At 41.6% G+C, this 13,584-nt stretch overlaps 3 protein-coding genes across 3 annotated transcripts; 1 reads left to right on the top strand and 2 right to left on the bottom strand.

The window, feature by feature from the left end:
- Nucleotides 1-58: 58 nt before the first annotated feature.
- On the bottom strand, nucleotides 59-3,507 carry ddias (DNA damage-induced apoptosis suppressor). The gene is made up of 5 exons (XM_049718702.2): nucleotides 3,105-3,507; nucleotides 2,844-3,005; nucleotides 2,588-2,696; nucleotides 2,208-2,515; nucleotides 59-1,774 (listed from the first exon to the last, which is right to left on the bottom strand). The coding sequence occupies exons 1-5, from the start codon at nucleotides 3,224-3,226 to the stop codon at nucleotides 679-681; spliced, it is 1,797 nt and encodes a 598-aa protein (XP_049574659.1). The 5' UTR covers nucleotides 3,227-3,507; the 3' UTR covers nucleotides 59-678.
- A 2,218-nt stretch (nucleotides 3,508-5,725) lies between these two features.
- LOC125967527 (putative gonadotropin-releasing hormone II receptor) lies at nucleotides 5,726-8,164 on the top strand. Its single transcript, XM_049718708.1, has 4 exons — nucleotides 5,726-5,847; nucleotides 6,732-7,255; nucleotides 7,401-7,605; nucleotides 7,671-8,164. Exons 1-4 carry the CDS (start codon nucleotides 5,823-5,825, stop codon nucleotides 8,162-8,164), a joined length of 1,248 nt encoding a protein of 415 aa, XP_049574665.1. The 5' UTR covers nucleotides 5,726-5,822.
- wdr93 (WD repeat domain 93) lies at nucleotides 5,923-13,532 on the bottom strand. The gene is made up of 16 exons (XM_049718703.2): nucleotides 13,263-13,532; nucleotides 12,999-13,111; nucleotides 12,658-12,859; nucleotides 12,496-12,560; nucleotides 12,345-12,423; nucleotides 12,186-12,250; nucleotides 11,981-12,050; nucleotides 11,834-11,903; nucleotides 11,703-11,767; nucleotides 11,492-11,578; nucleotides 11,273-11,404; nucleotides 10,184-10,388; nucleotides 10,050-10,110; nucleotides 9,814-9,970; nucleotides 9,482-9,677; nucleotides 5,923-9,405 (listed from the first exon to the last, which is right to left on the bottom strand). Exons 2-16 carry the CDS (start codon nucleotides 13,101-13,103, stop codon nucleotides 9,330-9,332), a joined length of 1,635 nt encoding a protein of 544 aa, XP_049574660.1. The 5' UTR covers nucleotides 13,104-13,111; nucleotides 13,263-13,532; the 3' UTR covers nucleotides 5,923-9,329.
- Between the last annotated feature and the right edge of the window lie 52 nt (nucleotides 13,533-13,584).

Raw genomic sequence — 13,584 nt, 5'->3', positions numbered from 1 at the left:
TTCTTTTTTTTAAAGTTACATGACAGCAATAATTTCTAGTTAAAATACAGCACCAATATGTTGTTATACATTTATTTAATCTTTGTTAAATTACAATCATACAGGTTGTAAAATCTACTAAAAAGAATTACAAAAGAAGAATTACACAATATTGTCATAAAGTTATTATGAAGCATGTGATCATTCTCACGCACGCGCACGCACACACAGCAGTTTCACTCCCTTAAACATGTCTGAGCTGGATAGGATAAAAAGTGCAGTGTGCATATAAATTAAGACACCCATCACGTCTGCCTTGCCCTTCCGAGGTTGGGAGTTTCAATCTCCTTTCCGTGTGTATGCCCACAAAGATGAGGTCAAGCGATATAGAAGCTGGATGGATTGGTTCGTGTTAGTTTTTGTCACTACAACTACTGATATTGTTGCGGCTGGTCAACTGGCACCAAACATGTCTGCCCAGGCGGCTGAGCTTGTTGCTCTCACCCAGGCATGCATGTCATATGCAGGAAAGCTCGTAACAATATACACCGACAGTCAATATGACATGACATACATGAGGACATCAACAAAGGTTCCATTCTAACATACTTGATTGTTCCTCACCGCTGTCCCTGGCCTTTATGTGTGTTTTGCTTGTGACCCTATCATTTAATTAAATGGAAGAGGGGACAGAGGTTTTCATACAGAGTCCGAGAACAGATCTCTGGACCAATCATAGGCTTCGTCTTTAAACAGGGAACCATTAGCTGGCATTTCTTTGATTGTGTGGTCCAATTGTGCGATTCCACCAAAACCTGCTGCATCACACTGCTTTGTTACCACCAAACGCGATGGCATTTCTTCCTGAGAGCAATCATTTTCCACCTTGAGTTTCGCAGGAGTGGGAGGGACAATAACAAAGTCGTCCTCTGACCATCTCCGAGGCGTGTCACATTCACTTGCCGGCTTTCCGTTCCGAATCCCTCCCTGGATTGCGAGACGATGCTTCTTGAATCGTCTTTTTGAGATGTTTTTAAGTCTCTGGGATGACAATGGATGTGGGGAAGAGGAGGATGGGCAAATTCTAACATTGGGAGTAGACTGAGAAGATGGAATAAAGGCAAGACATAAAGAATGATCCCAGTGTGTTATGTCTCGAGAAGGTGTTTTATGAGCATCAGTGGCTCTTATGACGCGCTTTTGACTTCTTGGCGGCTGCACGGTTTCCTCGCATGGGTCTACTGAGCTTAAACCAAAGAGGTCCAGAGAACAATTGTAGACACCTTCACTTTCTTCGTTGAGCGCTTTAGTGTTAGCGATGTCTGTTAAAATCTGGGACTTCCTTCCTGGCTCTTTTGTGGTATTGGTACAAGCAGAAATAGATTCATTAAGCAGGTTGTTGTCTTTTGTTGAGTCAAAATATTTATCTTGCTCATTCAAAAACGCTGTCAGACTCTCAGAAAAAGGCAAATCTTCCCACACCAGCGAACGAGACGAAAGTGAATCTTCCGGCTGCCTGGAGGCCTGACATTCGGAGACCAGAGGATAATTCATGCGTGGAGGGATAGCGGGGGTCAAAAGCTTCAAGGAGGAGTCGATAATATTTCTGGCTGGTGAGCAGAGAGAAAACGGCGGTGTGTCAAAAAAAGTACATTGCTCTTTGGCAGTTGATTGGTTGATATCTGATGTGCAGCAGTCTTTCTCTTCTTCCTCCTGCTCGGCAGATGAAGTAACAAGTCCCAGGGATTGTTGCCATGGCGGCGTGGGAGTGAGGATGCCGTCGTGGTGCTGTGACCTGCGAGGGAGAACAAATGTGACTGGATTGACGTTTAGATTTGCATGAGGCACTCATGCAAATCAGTGTCAAAGAGCGGCGGGAGAGAGAATGTCGTTATGCACTGTGAGTTTCGAGCGGTTTCAAGGGCATTCGAGCAAATGATGAAGTCTCATGAGACCGTACCTAACGTTCTGGTCAGAGAGCAGATTCACCAGGGGTGAGCAAAGCAATCCAGCCCACCAAACTTTTACATTATCAAGAATTATGTAAAATTCATCTCTGAGATTAAATTAAGTGTGGAGGTTTAGCGCACATGGCATATTAAAGATGATCTTGCGCTACGTGGCAAGGGGGTTGTTACCAGCAAATTGCTTTTCAGCAGAATTTGACATAGGGCCACTCAAAAACTCCAGCTCACCTCTAATAAGAACAAGCATGGGTGATGCATTACCTATGCAGGGAGTGGGAAAAAAGACGGGATAGAGTGACGTCATTGAAGCTGCTGGCAGGAGAATCTTGAGGAATCCGTCGTGGCAATGTGGTCATGATCCCGTAGGACTTGTTGGAATCAACAGATTCCCTCTGATGTTCTTCTGCTTTCCGAAGGAGGCACTGATAGCACCTGAGGACAGAGTGCCCTTCCAAGCCTGCAACTTTTGGAAAAATCAGCTGAGTGGCAGTAAACTGGGGCATGTCCTTGCTACCAGAAGCACCTGGATTATGATCTCCTAACCACGGGCAACTTTGTGAATCTGTCACCTGCAAAGCACAGAGAAGCAGTGTCAGAAACATATCACAATTACATGATTTAATACAAGGCTTCAAACTCACTTTTATCCCAAAGACAAGATGTCTGCCAATAAAACAGTCCTCGACAGCCCTGGCAAGCAGTTTGGATCCGGTTGATGCCTCAGACGGTCCATCTGAGTTCTCCAACACTCTGTCAATTCACAAATGAATGCCAGACTATCCAATACACTTACTTGTACAGCAATTGAGAATGTTAAAATGAAGCTCCAAATATTGCCTGAATGAGGCCCACAGATCATCATATTTTTCTACCACAGTCTGAAAGTCGTCTTCTCACCTTTGAAATTGAGTTGCGGGGATGCCAAAGAATGGGTTCAGACAGCTGCCAAACACAGTGACTCCAAATATACTTGTGTCCCTGGTCACCAACACTGAAAGACGATATCTGTACTCCAGATGATACCTATCACAATTGTAGGCACACCTGGAACATCTGGATCTTAAAAAAAAAAAAAAAAACAGAGGGACATTTTAGAATTATGGAAACTGACTCCTCTCAAGAGCAAAACATGGTTAGTGTTTGTTTTGAGTCTCCTACCTCGTCGTGTTACGTGGCTCCACATCCATTCTGCAGAAGCAGTTCTTGCAGCACGGATAAAACACACAAGGATCTTGTAACGACAGCACGGTACAGTCCACCAGAGCTCGTCGAACAGACATTTTGTCCACCGGCGGTGAAGTTTACAGCAGGGTGCTGCAGAGACTCTCGGCTAACAGCTAACATGCTAACGTCAAAGGGCGAACTCCCTCAATATTTCTCCTTACAACAATTCACCGTTGTCACGTCTTATTTAAAAAGCCACAACCCCCCAAAAAGAGGAAAATATTTTTAAAACAACCTCGTAAAAAACAACAACAGTTTTCAAAAAGTTCATCCAATCGTTCTCGAGTAGTTCAAGTTTTCTTCTTCGTGTTCGACGCACATGCAGATACCGGTGGTGCCTGCTTTTTTGCTGCCCCCTAGCGGATCTTATCAGTGACGCATATGTCCACTTTTTGTGCGTTAACTTCTTTAAGTTGAATAAATTAGAGTATGTTTATGGTTATAAATTATTTAACTACTGAGATCAGCATATTGCTGCTGTTGGGCAAAATCCTTGCATCTCCAAAAACATCATGGTTGTTGTTGAGCAGAACCACATTGTCAAAGAGGTCAAGTTATTCTTAACACGTTATATAGACTGGTCAGTAATTTGTAAAAAAAAAATAATAATAAAATAAAATAAAATAAAATGATGGACCCAAAATTACCAATACTATCGATTTGTGAAAATGAAATATAATATCTGATAATATATTATACGCATATACCACATTGAAACAGTTGAATATGTGACTGGCTTCTTTATGATACCAATATTCCAAGACACCAGGATTTAAGATAGACTTTTGCATAATAGAACATTAATAAGCACTAATTTCCCTATGAGCCATTTTGGGAATCTTTCAAATAGCAAATCTGGCCTCTTTTATGGCAGTTGGATTGATTGTGAGTCATTATCATTCCATTAGCCCTAATTAGATAATATATGCTAGATTATTATCTTGCTTGTTTCTGATGGCACCTGCAGCCAATGCAGTCAAAAACATACAGCTGCACATGATTCGTGAAATATCATTTGAATAGCTTGTTTTCCATGCCGCACTCTCTTGCCAACACTCGCTATCACTGACTTCGTTGTACACGTTCTGCCTCTTAATCCTTTAGTTCTGCCCGAGTAGTACAGCTAATGCAAAATGAAGCCAAAGGCGAGGCGATGTGATGTCACACACGCAGCCTCTCAGTGGCAATTACCTAATGGCCTTGTCCGTTGCATCGACCCTAGATGCTATCGCTCAATGTGGCTATGTCATGTGAATTAGTAGTAAAACAAGTGCCAAGGGAAGAAAAAGTATTCAGGGATGGAGTAATTATTAGGTAAACATTGACAATTGCCCAGCAATCTCTTAAAAACTGATCCATAAAAAATTCTCTGATTTAAATTAACTGTTAAGTCTTAATTCACACGCTTAAAAAAAAAACACCAAAAAAACGTTTCATTATGTATCTGACAAAGAAAAATGACGCATAAGCGGAGTCATGCTAGAAATTGTGTTCTAATTATAGTCTAATTAGATAGTCTCATATTGCTGTACTATATATAATTACTAATGAGATTGTTTAAATGTAGCATGCAAAAAAGAGTGCCACCGCCTGGTTTTGGCCCAAAGGAAACAATTAAAAGCATGATAATGTTAATGCCATGAAGAGCGTTGACTCAGTGAGGAAATGGAATGAACCGCATTCCCGACTAATGGGCGAACACGATGTTCTGTGTATGACGACTGTGTGTGAGTCAGTGGGTAAACGGATGAAGACACGATCTAGGACAATGTGGATGACCAATTCGGAGATTTGTTGCTTAGCACGTAATGATGGAAGACAAGAACTATGTATTACTAAATTGCGGGGATATTGTGTGAAACTATTTCAGCTTTTCTGAATTTGTGGCTGTGGCTACAATGGCGCGGAGTGACACACTTATAGTGTGGCTCCAACTTATAGGAACCATAGAATCTTACAAATGTGTGTCAGCTAATTATTCCTCCACCATACTGCCCCCCTACAAAACATCATTACAAGTGACCTTTTCATCTGGATGAGCGCATCAGGTCGTTCCTTTCATGACCTTTGCTAAACCACATGTTGCCATGAGCCTCCCGTTCGTCACGACAAGAGAAACAAAACAGCTCAAACAGTATCAAATGTGACCCAGCTTCTATTGAAAGGGAGGTATGATGACAAGATAATACCTATTTTGGGTCAGCGTGTTCCTTGACCAGCTCCTATGAATGCACCTCGGGAAATTAATCCAGCTGGACACATCCGGGAATAACTGGCATACGTGCAAGGAGATAAAGGTGATAATAATAATAATAATAATAATAATATATTATTATGTTAATGTATGACAGGCAGAATTAAAATCTGTTCACAATCAATTGTTTATTATTGCACATTTACCAGCTTTATTTTCAATGTAGTAATAAAAATTGACAGTACTGCACAATTTCTATTTCAGGATGTTTAGAGGTAAGGCCACACCTATGCTCTTCCCTCATTGGCACCCAGGCTGCATGTGGGAGGGTGAGCATGTTTGCGTGCGTGCGTTCAAAGAGGAGCTCTTCATACTGAACTCGACTCTTATTTGTAGGCTGCGTTTATTGCAAGAGTTTTTTCCCCTCGCTCTTTTATTGCAATTCTTACCAAACATGCATGGAAGCACATTTCTGCACAGCGAGTAAGTACAGTTTCTTGTGAATTTCCACTGAAGCTGAGAAATTATTTTGGATAGAATATCGGACCATTGCATCACTTGATTAATGCATGCAATTTATTTTATTGTATATTTATTGCAAATTTAGTGGGACAAAATTGGATGCTATTTGTGCAGTGTAGTACAAATGTACATGTTTCCAACTCTATAGTAAATAACATTGGTTGGCTTCCCAAAAGCTGCGGTTTCTGACCAAAAAGCGGAGAAAACAAGACATTTTGTGAAAATAGAACTGTGACTTTGATGTTAATTTTGCTTTTACACTTTAAACTATAGACACAAAAACTAAGAACGAAAAAGGCATTTTGGTGGCTAAATGCAAATTTCGTAATGATGTACACAGTACAGCTGTCCCTCGCTATTAGTAGTTCATTTTTTGAGGGTTCAGTACATTGCAGATTTTTCTTTATAGTACTTACAATTATTGCGCGGATTATTCACCATATGCATGTTTGCCGTGATTAGTTTTCCACGTGCACTATTACTCCAGACTTACATAACAATACGTCTAAGCCAGGAGTAAAGACTGTAAAAAGACAGGAAATGTACATTAGGGATTATTTCACACTTAATACAAAAAGCTGAGATGCAAAACACAACCGGCTTAAGTTACGCAACTGCATGTCTTTGCCAGTTACCCTTAATTACATTACTGATTACATACTTTACAGATTTAACAAGTAATCAGTAACTTAATTAAGTTACATTTAAAGCCAAGTAATGAGTAGCTGTGACAACACTGCACATTGGTTGGGAATAACTGACGCATATGACTTGAGATGTTGACATTAAGCCTGTAAAAGGATTTGTGTGTGACTCACCCATCATTTCTTCTTCTGGTTGTGAAGAATGCGTCCTCCTCCAGAAAATGAGTGCTAGTATGTATCAAGTATCTACCGAGCTCCAGCCCGCTAACGTCACCTGCAACGTGTCGTCGCCATGCCTGGAGCTGCCCACCTTCAGCACTGCCGCCAAAGTCCGGGTGATCGTCACCTTCATCTTGTGCGGCGTGTCGGCCTTCTGCAACCTCGCTGTGCTGCGTGTCGCCTACGTGGACGGAAAGCGCAAATCCCACGTCCGGGTTCTGATAGTCAACCTGACGCTAGCCGACCTCCTGGTGACGTTCGTGGTGATGCCCGTGGATGCGGCGTGGAATATCACGGTGCAGTGGCTGGCGGGCGATTTTGCTTGCAGGCTCCTGATGTTCCTCAAGCTCCTGGCTATGTACTCGGGCGCTTTTGTCACCGTGGTGATCAGCCTGGACCGCCAGTCGGCTATTCTCAACCCGCTGGCCATCAACGAGGCCCGGAAGAGGAATAAGTTCATGCTGGTGGTTGCGTGGACCATGAGCGTTTTGCTCTCCATCCCTCAGGTCAGCTCACTTAAAATCAAAAATACGTTTAAAGACATACAAACCAAACTCTGATTGAAATTTTGATCATTTCAAAATACCAAACACAAGAGCAGCTGCCTAAAATGAAGATTCAGTACATTAAAATCTAAATGTTCCAACTTAGCTGTTCCTGTTCCACAACGTGACCATCAAGTACCCCGAGGACTTCACGCAGTGCACCACACGAGGAAGTTTTGGGAGCCATTGGCACGAGACGGCGTACAACATGTTCACTTTCTTCTGCCTCTTCTTGCTGCCCCTGGCTATCATGATCACGTGTTACACCAGGATCTTCGCTGAGATCTCCAAGCGCCTGAAAAGGGACAGCGGTGAGTTTTATTTTTATTAATATATGCGTGTATTTTTGATGACCTTTGTTGACTTCTTCTAAAAGCTTTCTCCACTGAGGTCCAATTGCGCTGCTCCAAGAACAACATCCCCAGAGCTCGCATGAGGACTCTAAAGATGAGCGTGGTGATCGTGTCTTCCTTCATCATCTGCTGGACTCCCTATTACATGCTCGGCCTGTGGTACTGGTTCTTCCCTGATGACCTGGAAGGGAAGGTCTCCCACTCGCTCACCCACCTCCTGTTCATCTTCGGGCTCGTCAACGCCTGCCTGGACCCGCTCATCTACGGCCTGTTTACCATTCGCTTCCGCAAGGGTCCTCTCCGCAGGTCCCACTGCAGTTCACGAGCGGCCACGGACACCAATACGGTTATAACCGGATCTTTTCCCAGCTCCCCAAATGTTGTTATGCTGAAACAAGAGGCGAGTTCCGGTAGCCAGGAGACCTCCCCGATGTGTGATAGCGGGACGCCGGAGACTGACAACCGCTTCCTGAAAACAAGCAACATTGTACACAAAGATCTGGAGAGCATCATATGAAGGGAATACAAATGGGACAATTGGGTTGCCTGATATTAGTTTTTATTTGTATATATTTATATGTACAGACAATTGTAACACACAAAGCAAAGTCCATACAGGCATGCTTAGTTGTGTTTGGTTTGGATTGTATGTTCTCAGTGAAGAGAGAAAAATGACATTTTGACTTGTCGAGTAAATTGTTTTGCATTGTTTTGTATTTGTGTGTACAATGTTAGTTGATCCTACCATTTTTGGAGGTCTCAATATAAAGCATTTTTAAATTTAAATTATACATAAAAAAAATGAACAATTGGACAAGTATAAAATGAATGGAATTGTTTTTGGAAAAAATTGTATTTACATTGAAAAAAAACTTTTTGGGAAAACAAGCTGTCTGGGCAAAGAAAGAAAAAGTAAAAAATCTCATTCTTATTTCAAAAACAAAACCCTACATTGTTTTGAATATCCAAGTCGTTAAAAGTTTTAAATTGGCCATACCAGCCACATTGCAGAAAAAACGACTTAATTAACCACATTTTTTTTTCTTTTTCAAAAGTTAGTCGCAAATGATCTGTTTCCCTGCTTCCCAAAAAATGTAAGTTGTGATTAAAAGTGCTCACTGTGACTCGGCTGTCCCTTTTGGGTACAAAACAAGCACACGTGAGAAAGTGAAGCGCTGTGTTGTGTAGTACGCTACACAAAGATGCACAAAGACGTGATGTCAGCACGCTTCATCTTCAAAGAATCGGCTCTAATGGCTCCTCGAGGGGATTATCAGTGCTGAGTCGATGACCAAATGACAAAGGCCATCTTACCCCCCCGGAATGTACAGAGATAGCTAGAATAAGTCCAGCTGTATCCCAAATTAGAAGCGGACTAAGATCACATCCACATGGAATTTTTTTTTTTTTATCCCATATACTCCATGTTCAACACCATACATAAAAGATGAGTTGCATTATTCAAACACACAACAACATCTCATACAATTTATGAGCAGGAAGTCAAGGTCAGAGGGCTTTCATGAAATCTGCGAGTACGGCATGGAACAATTTTCACATGCGATCTAAAATGGTGGGTTATTACGATCCACACGTCAAAATCAAAATACGACTGAGTGTGTATTTTTTGTGAAAATGTTACCTCTGTGTAAAATATAAATGATTCTCTGTCCATGAGGCTTTTATGTGGTGGTAGCACACCGCAGTCGCTTCCAAGTCTGCGTAATAGCTTTGTGCCTCTCATCCATTGACAGAGCTCTGAAAATGAAAACAGAAGAAATGTGTAATATAAAAATTGCATTTTAACACTTAATTGAGATGAAACGATTCAAACCTTTGCTCAAGATACAAGTTGCAGGCATCCTCCCCGATTAATACGTTGCTTTCTTGTTGCCATGGATATTCTGGATGCGAAACAACATACGGCTTGATGGCGTCATGCTCGTCAAAACGCAGCATGAGCAGACTGTGGCTCTGACTCTGATTTGGATCATCTAGGGAGGAAACGCTGGAGGTGGGCTCTTGGTCACCTGGAGGGGACGCACGAACCTTCCGTGTGATAATCACATCAGTGATACTGTGACATCATAGAAAAGTTCATTTATTCCAGTAGTTCAATAAAAAAAAGGACTATGCATGGAAGCAACAATTCTCCAGGATTTGTACCTCGAATAAAGAGAATGCGTTGATTGATATTCAGCGAATAGATGGGATTAGAGGGGCAAGCCAATTGATGGTGAGCAGGAAAGCTCAAGACGCACACCGTGGCTCGGTTGACGACATCTTGCAGGAACATTTCTCCATTTCGGCACACCACCATTGACTTTTCCAGAAACCCACAAGAAAAACAGAATTTGCGAGACGTAGTTAACATGTCTGCTTTAAATAAACTATTTTCCTACCAAGCCCTGCAGGAATGGTACCGATGCAATAACAGTGGGCTGGTCACCGCTGTCTTTCGGCCTGTGCGTGAAATAAGACAAATTGAAATGTGTATAACCCCCGCAATGTTCTAATAGTTGACAACTGAGGTAACCTTGGCAAGAGCTGCCCAATGTTGGTTGCCGCTCCTTGCCTCGTGCTTATGACATGAACGGCGCCGCTCTCGTAAAGCGTCACAAGGTGAACTTCACCCGGCGTTAAAGTCGGGGTAGTATCGGAGCACGCAGGCCAGTAATCCACAAAGTGCAGCCTGAGTAAAGCACCCTCTGATGATACTCTTGAGATAGACAACGGAGAGCCTGAGGGGGAAAAAAAAATAGGAGTTGAAGGTAATAATAAGTTGACAGATGTTTGTGAGCTTGGCAGTCATTCAAATGCTTTTGAGCCTCATTATAGTGTTTTGGCTCCTCTGAGGAAAATGCTAAATATATCTTTCATCGGGTCACGCAATAGTAAAGCGTGCAGCTGCGGAGAAGAGCTGCAGGGGGTTTCTTTCAGATGTCACAGCAGCTGGCTCGCAAAATCACGCTGTTTTCGTTTACCTTTTCTGCTAAAGTGAAATTTGAAGCTCATGCTTGTGAGACTTAAGTCAAAGGTGTGCACGTGCAACAGACGCTTCATTAGGTACAGTAAATACTTGAGGTTTGAAGATTTTATAGGCAAAGGCAAAAAAAGATTAAAATCTGTAATATTTTTGAGGAAAAAGACAAAAAATATTTCATTTTAAGGAAAAGCGACTTACTGCAGATCTTTATGCTGTAATGTCAGACTGCACACAAACAAGCACGCTGATTCGTTTGAAAAAGCGAATAGCGCTCGAGCCTGCTGAGCGTCTGGCACAAAAGCAACAAAAGAGACTTGGCAGGAGTCACAAAATCCCTTGTACTTAATCTTTTCAATCATCTCCTCCGTTGACTCTTCTAACAACTTCAATGATATCTTTACTGGCACATGTCCCCTGGGTTTACAAGACAAAATGTCTTTCAGAGGAGAGATAGATAAAATAACATTGAATTCTTTCTTGAAAATTATTTTGTTTCCAAAGAGGGCCTCGGGATACAAATGAAAAATAGTACAAGTGTATAGTCTGGTTCTGGTAGGATCAAAATCAAAATTGGAGATGTGGTGTGCCATCTTAATCCTGACTAAATCTATTGATTTTTTATCTGTTCGACATACTCACCAGAGAGCCTGTCCCAGACACACAGCAAATCATTGCTGAGGCCGAGTGCAATGAAACGAGTGCACCTACTGACGGCGGAGCAGATGATTTCCGCCCAATTGGGCCACAGCACCAACGGTGGCGGTTCGGGATCTTCTCCGAAACAAGTCCAAAATGTTAGTGATGGAGCTTTATGGTTTTTGTTTGGAAATTCAAGATGTATTCAAGATCTGCATTGACCGTGTTTGGCCTTTGCTGTTTTGGATAGCATCAGGTAGAGAAGATTGTAACTTCCAGTCCACCAAAAACAGAGAGCAAGTGGGGAGCCTATGAGATGGATGGGAGGGAATAGGAAAGGAGGGAACATCGAGTAGAAGTTAAAACGTAGTACACAGAAGTCAACTGATATGATCCAATAGGATGTCTTGAAAAAAATATTACAATGTCAAACCTGGCTTTGCTTTTGTCTTTTCATCAGAGTGCCCACAGCGCAGAAGGAAATGTGTAGTGCAGTGTCTGGAAAAGATTCTGCAAGATTAATAATGGCCTCTCTCAGCCTCTTTCCTTCAGGGGTTGTTTTACCTTGGTGGCTCGTTTGTTTCATCCAAAACTAAAAAGTAAGACAAGATGTTGGGGACCTCTGTGGCGTTTGCTGCAAAACGACAAAAGCATGCTGGGTTATTTCTCATTCAATAATATTTTATTGTCGGATGTTTATTTGATAGAAACCTGTTGATGGGTTGAGTCGATTCACCCGGACAGCAGGAGACCATTTCATGTTTGCTGAGATTTTGGGATCCTGTAAAAAAACACAATCATGATTCAAATTGGGCCTTTTTTCCCTCCCATATAAAAAATTGGAAATATTGAACATACGTAAATAATGGGATAGTAAACAATATTGTATTTACAATATCAAACTATACTATACTACCTTTAACTCTTTCAGCCAGTCATGTACGGGAAAATAATAGATTTCGAGCCAAATTTCATTGTTGCCTGCAAGGAGATATTGAATTTTGAGTTCAAATATGAAGTCTGAAACACAATTTCAGAGACGAAATGATAAAATGAAAATAGTAAGACAACTTACACCTCATTATAATAGAGCCATATTCACCTCCTTTGGATAGTTCAAAATTTAAGCAAACACTCCTCTTGTTGATATCATCCTGACATAAGGAAAAAATAATTGTACACATTCTATATGAACGTATCCAAGGCGCTGTTTTCACAAAACTCACCAGCATGTTAATAACACTAAAGGAATAAATGCCTTCTAAGTTATACAAAAAGACTCTGGCGACACCTGGGGAGACACCGATTTCACGATTCAATTTTCACTGGCATGGAAGACGGAAACACAAATGGTGCCTAAAGGTCATCTAATGAAATCAATGCCCAACCCATGTCATCAATCGTGCCCAGCAAATATGCATTTTCACTGGCACAGCTCATGTGGATGGAAGTCATCTCGACTCTCTCCTGCAACCACTCTGCCTCACGGCTAAGCGTCCTCGCAGACCACACCGAAAAGCCACCGGAATGACCCAGGCTGAGGTATGCGCTGTCATCTGAGCACGCCAGGCAATTAGTGTTCTCTGGAAGCTGCAAGACGACACAGATAACATGCAACACAAATAAATAACACATAAAAAAAAAATAAAAAAACGTAGCTCTGAGAATATATAGGATTTTAAAATTTGCACTATATATATATAAAGAAACACTGTCATGTAGTGCTTACCTGTGCGGCATTTGTCAGGTGAATCGTGGCTGGTTTCTTTATGAATTTTCTTGCACTGCTTGCAGCGGTCGTTTCTGACTCAGTTGAACTTTTTTCCTCACTCATTGACACCCCTAAACAAAATCCATACAACTGAGATCAAGACTTCTCATAGCTATTAAATTGCATGGGCTAAAGCTAACCGAGAAAAACAAAAAGCACGATTCATAGCAAAACACCTTGAATTTCTACGCTGGCGAGCTAATAAACAGCTTGTGTACTTACGAATTTGTATCCTTTTAAAATGGATTAGAAAAGTGTAGTGCTTGAAATGTTCGCCAACGAATCAAGGCTTAAAAAACTCCCGAACACATCGCAACGTACAAAACTAAACGTCAAACTTAGCTTGTACCCGTCGTCATGACAACGGCTGTCTCCATGGAAACGATGCACTGAAGTAATGTCGCGAGATTTGAGAGCGGGAACAAGCTGCGGTTTAGATGCGCCATCTCTTTTTGAGCCCTTCAATAGTTAATGTAAAAGTACATTTGGGGTTATTGTTGTTAAACTTTCTTTTTTTTAATTGAACTTTTGGCATTTTACATTT

This window comes from Syngnathus scovelli, chromosome 4 (assembly GCF_024217435.2).
Source record: "Syngnathus scovelli strain Florida chromosome 4, RoL_Ssco_1.2, whole genome shotgun sequence".
In the NCBI taxonomy this organism is placed as follows: Eukaryota; Metazoa; Chordata; class Actinopteri; order Syngnathiformes; family Syngnathidae; genus Syngnathus; species Syngnathus scovelli.
The sequence above is the reverse complement of the archived record's forward strand: the minus strand, read 5'-3'. Positions and strand labels throughout refer to the sequence as shown.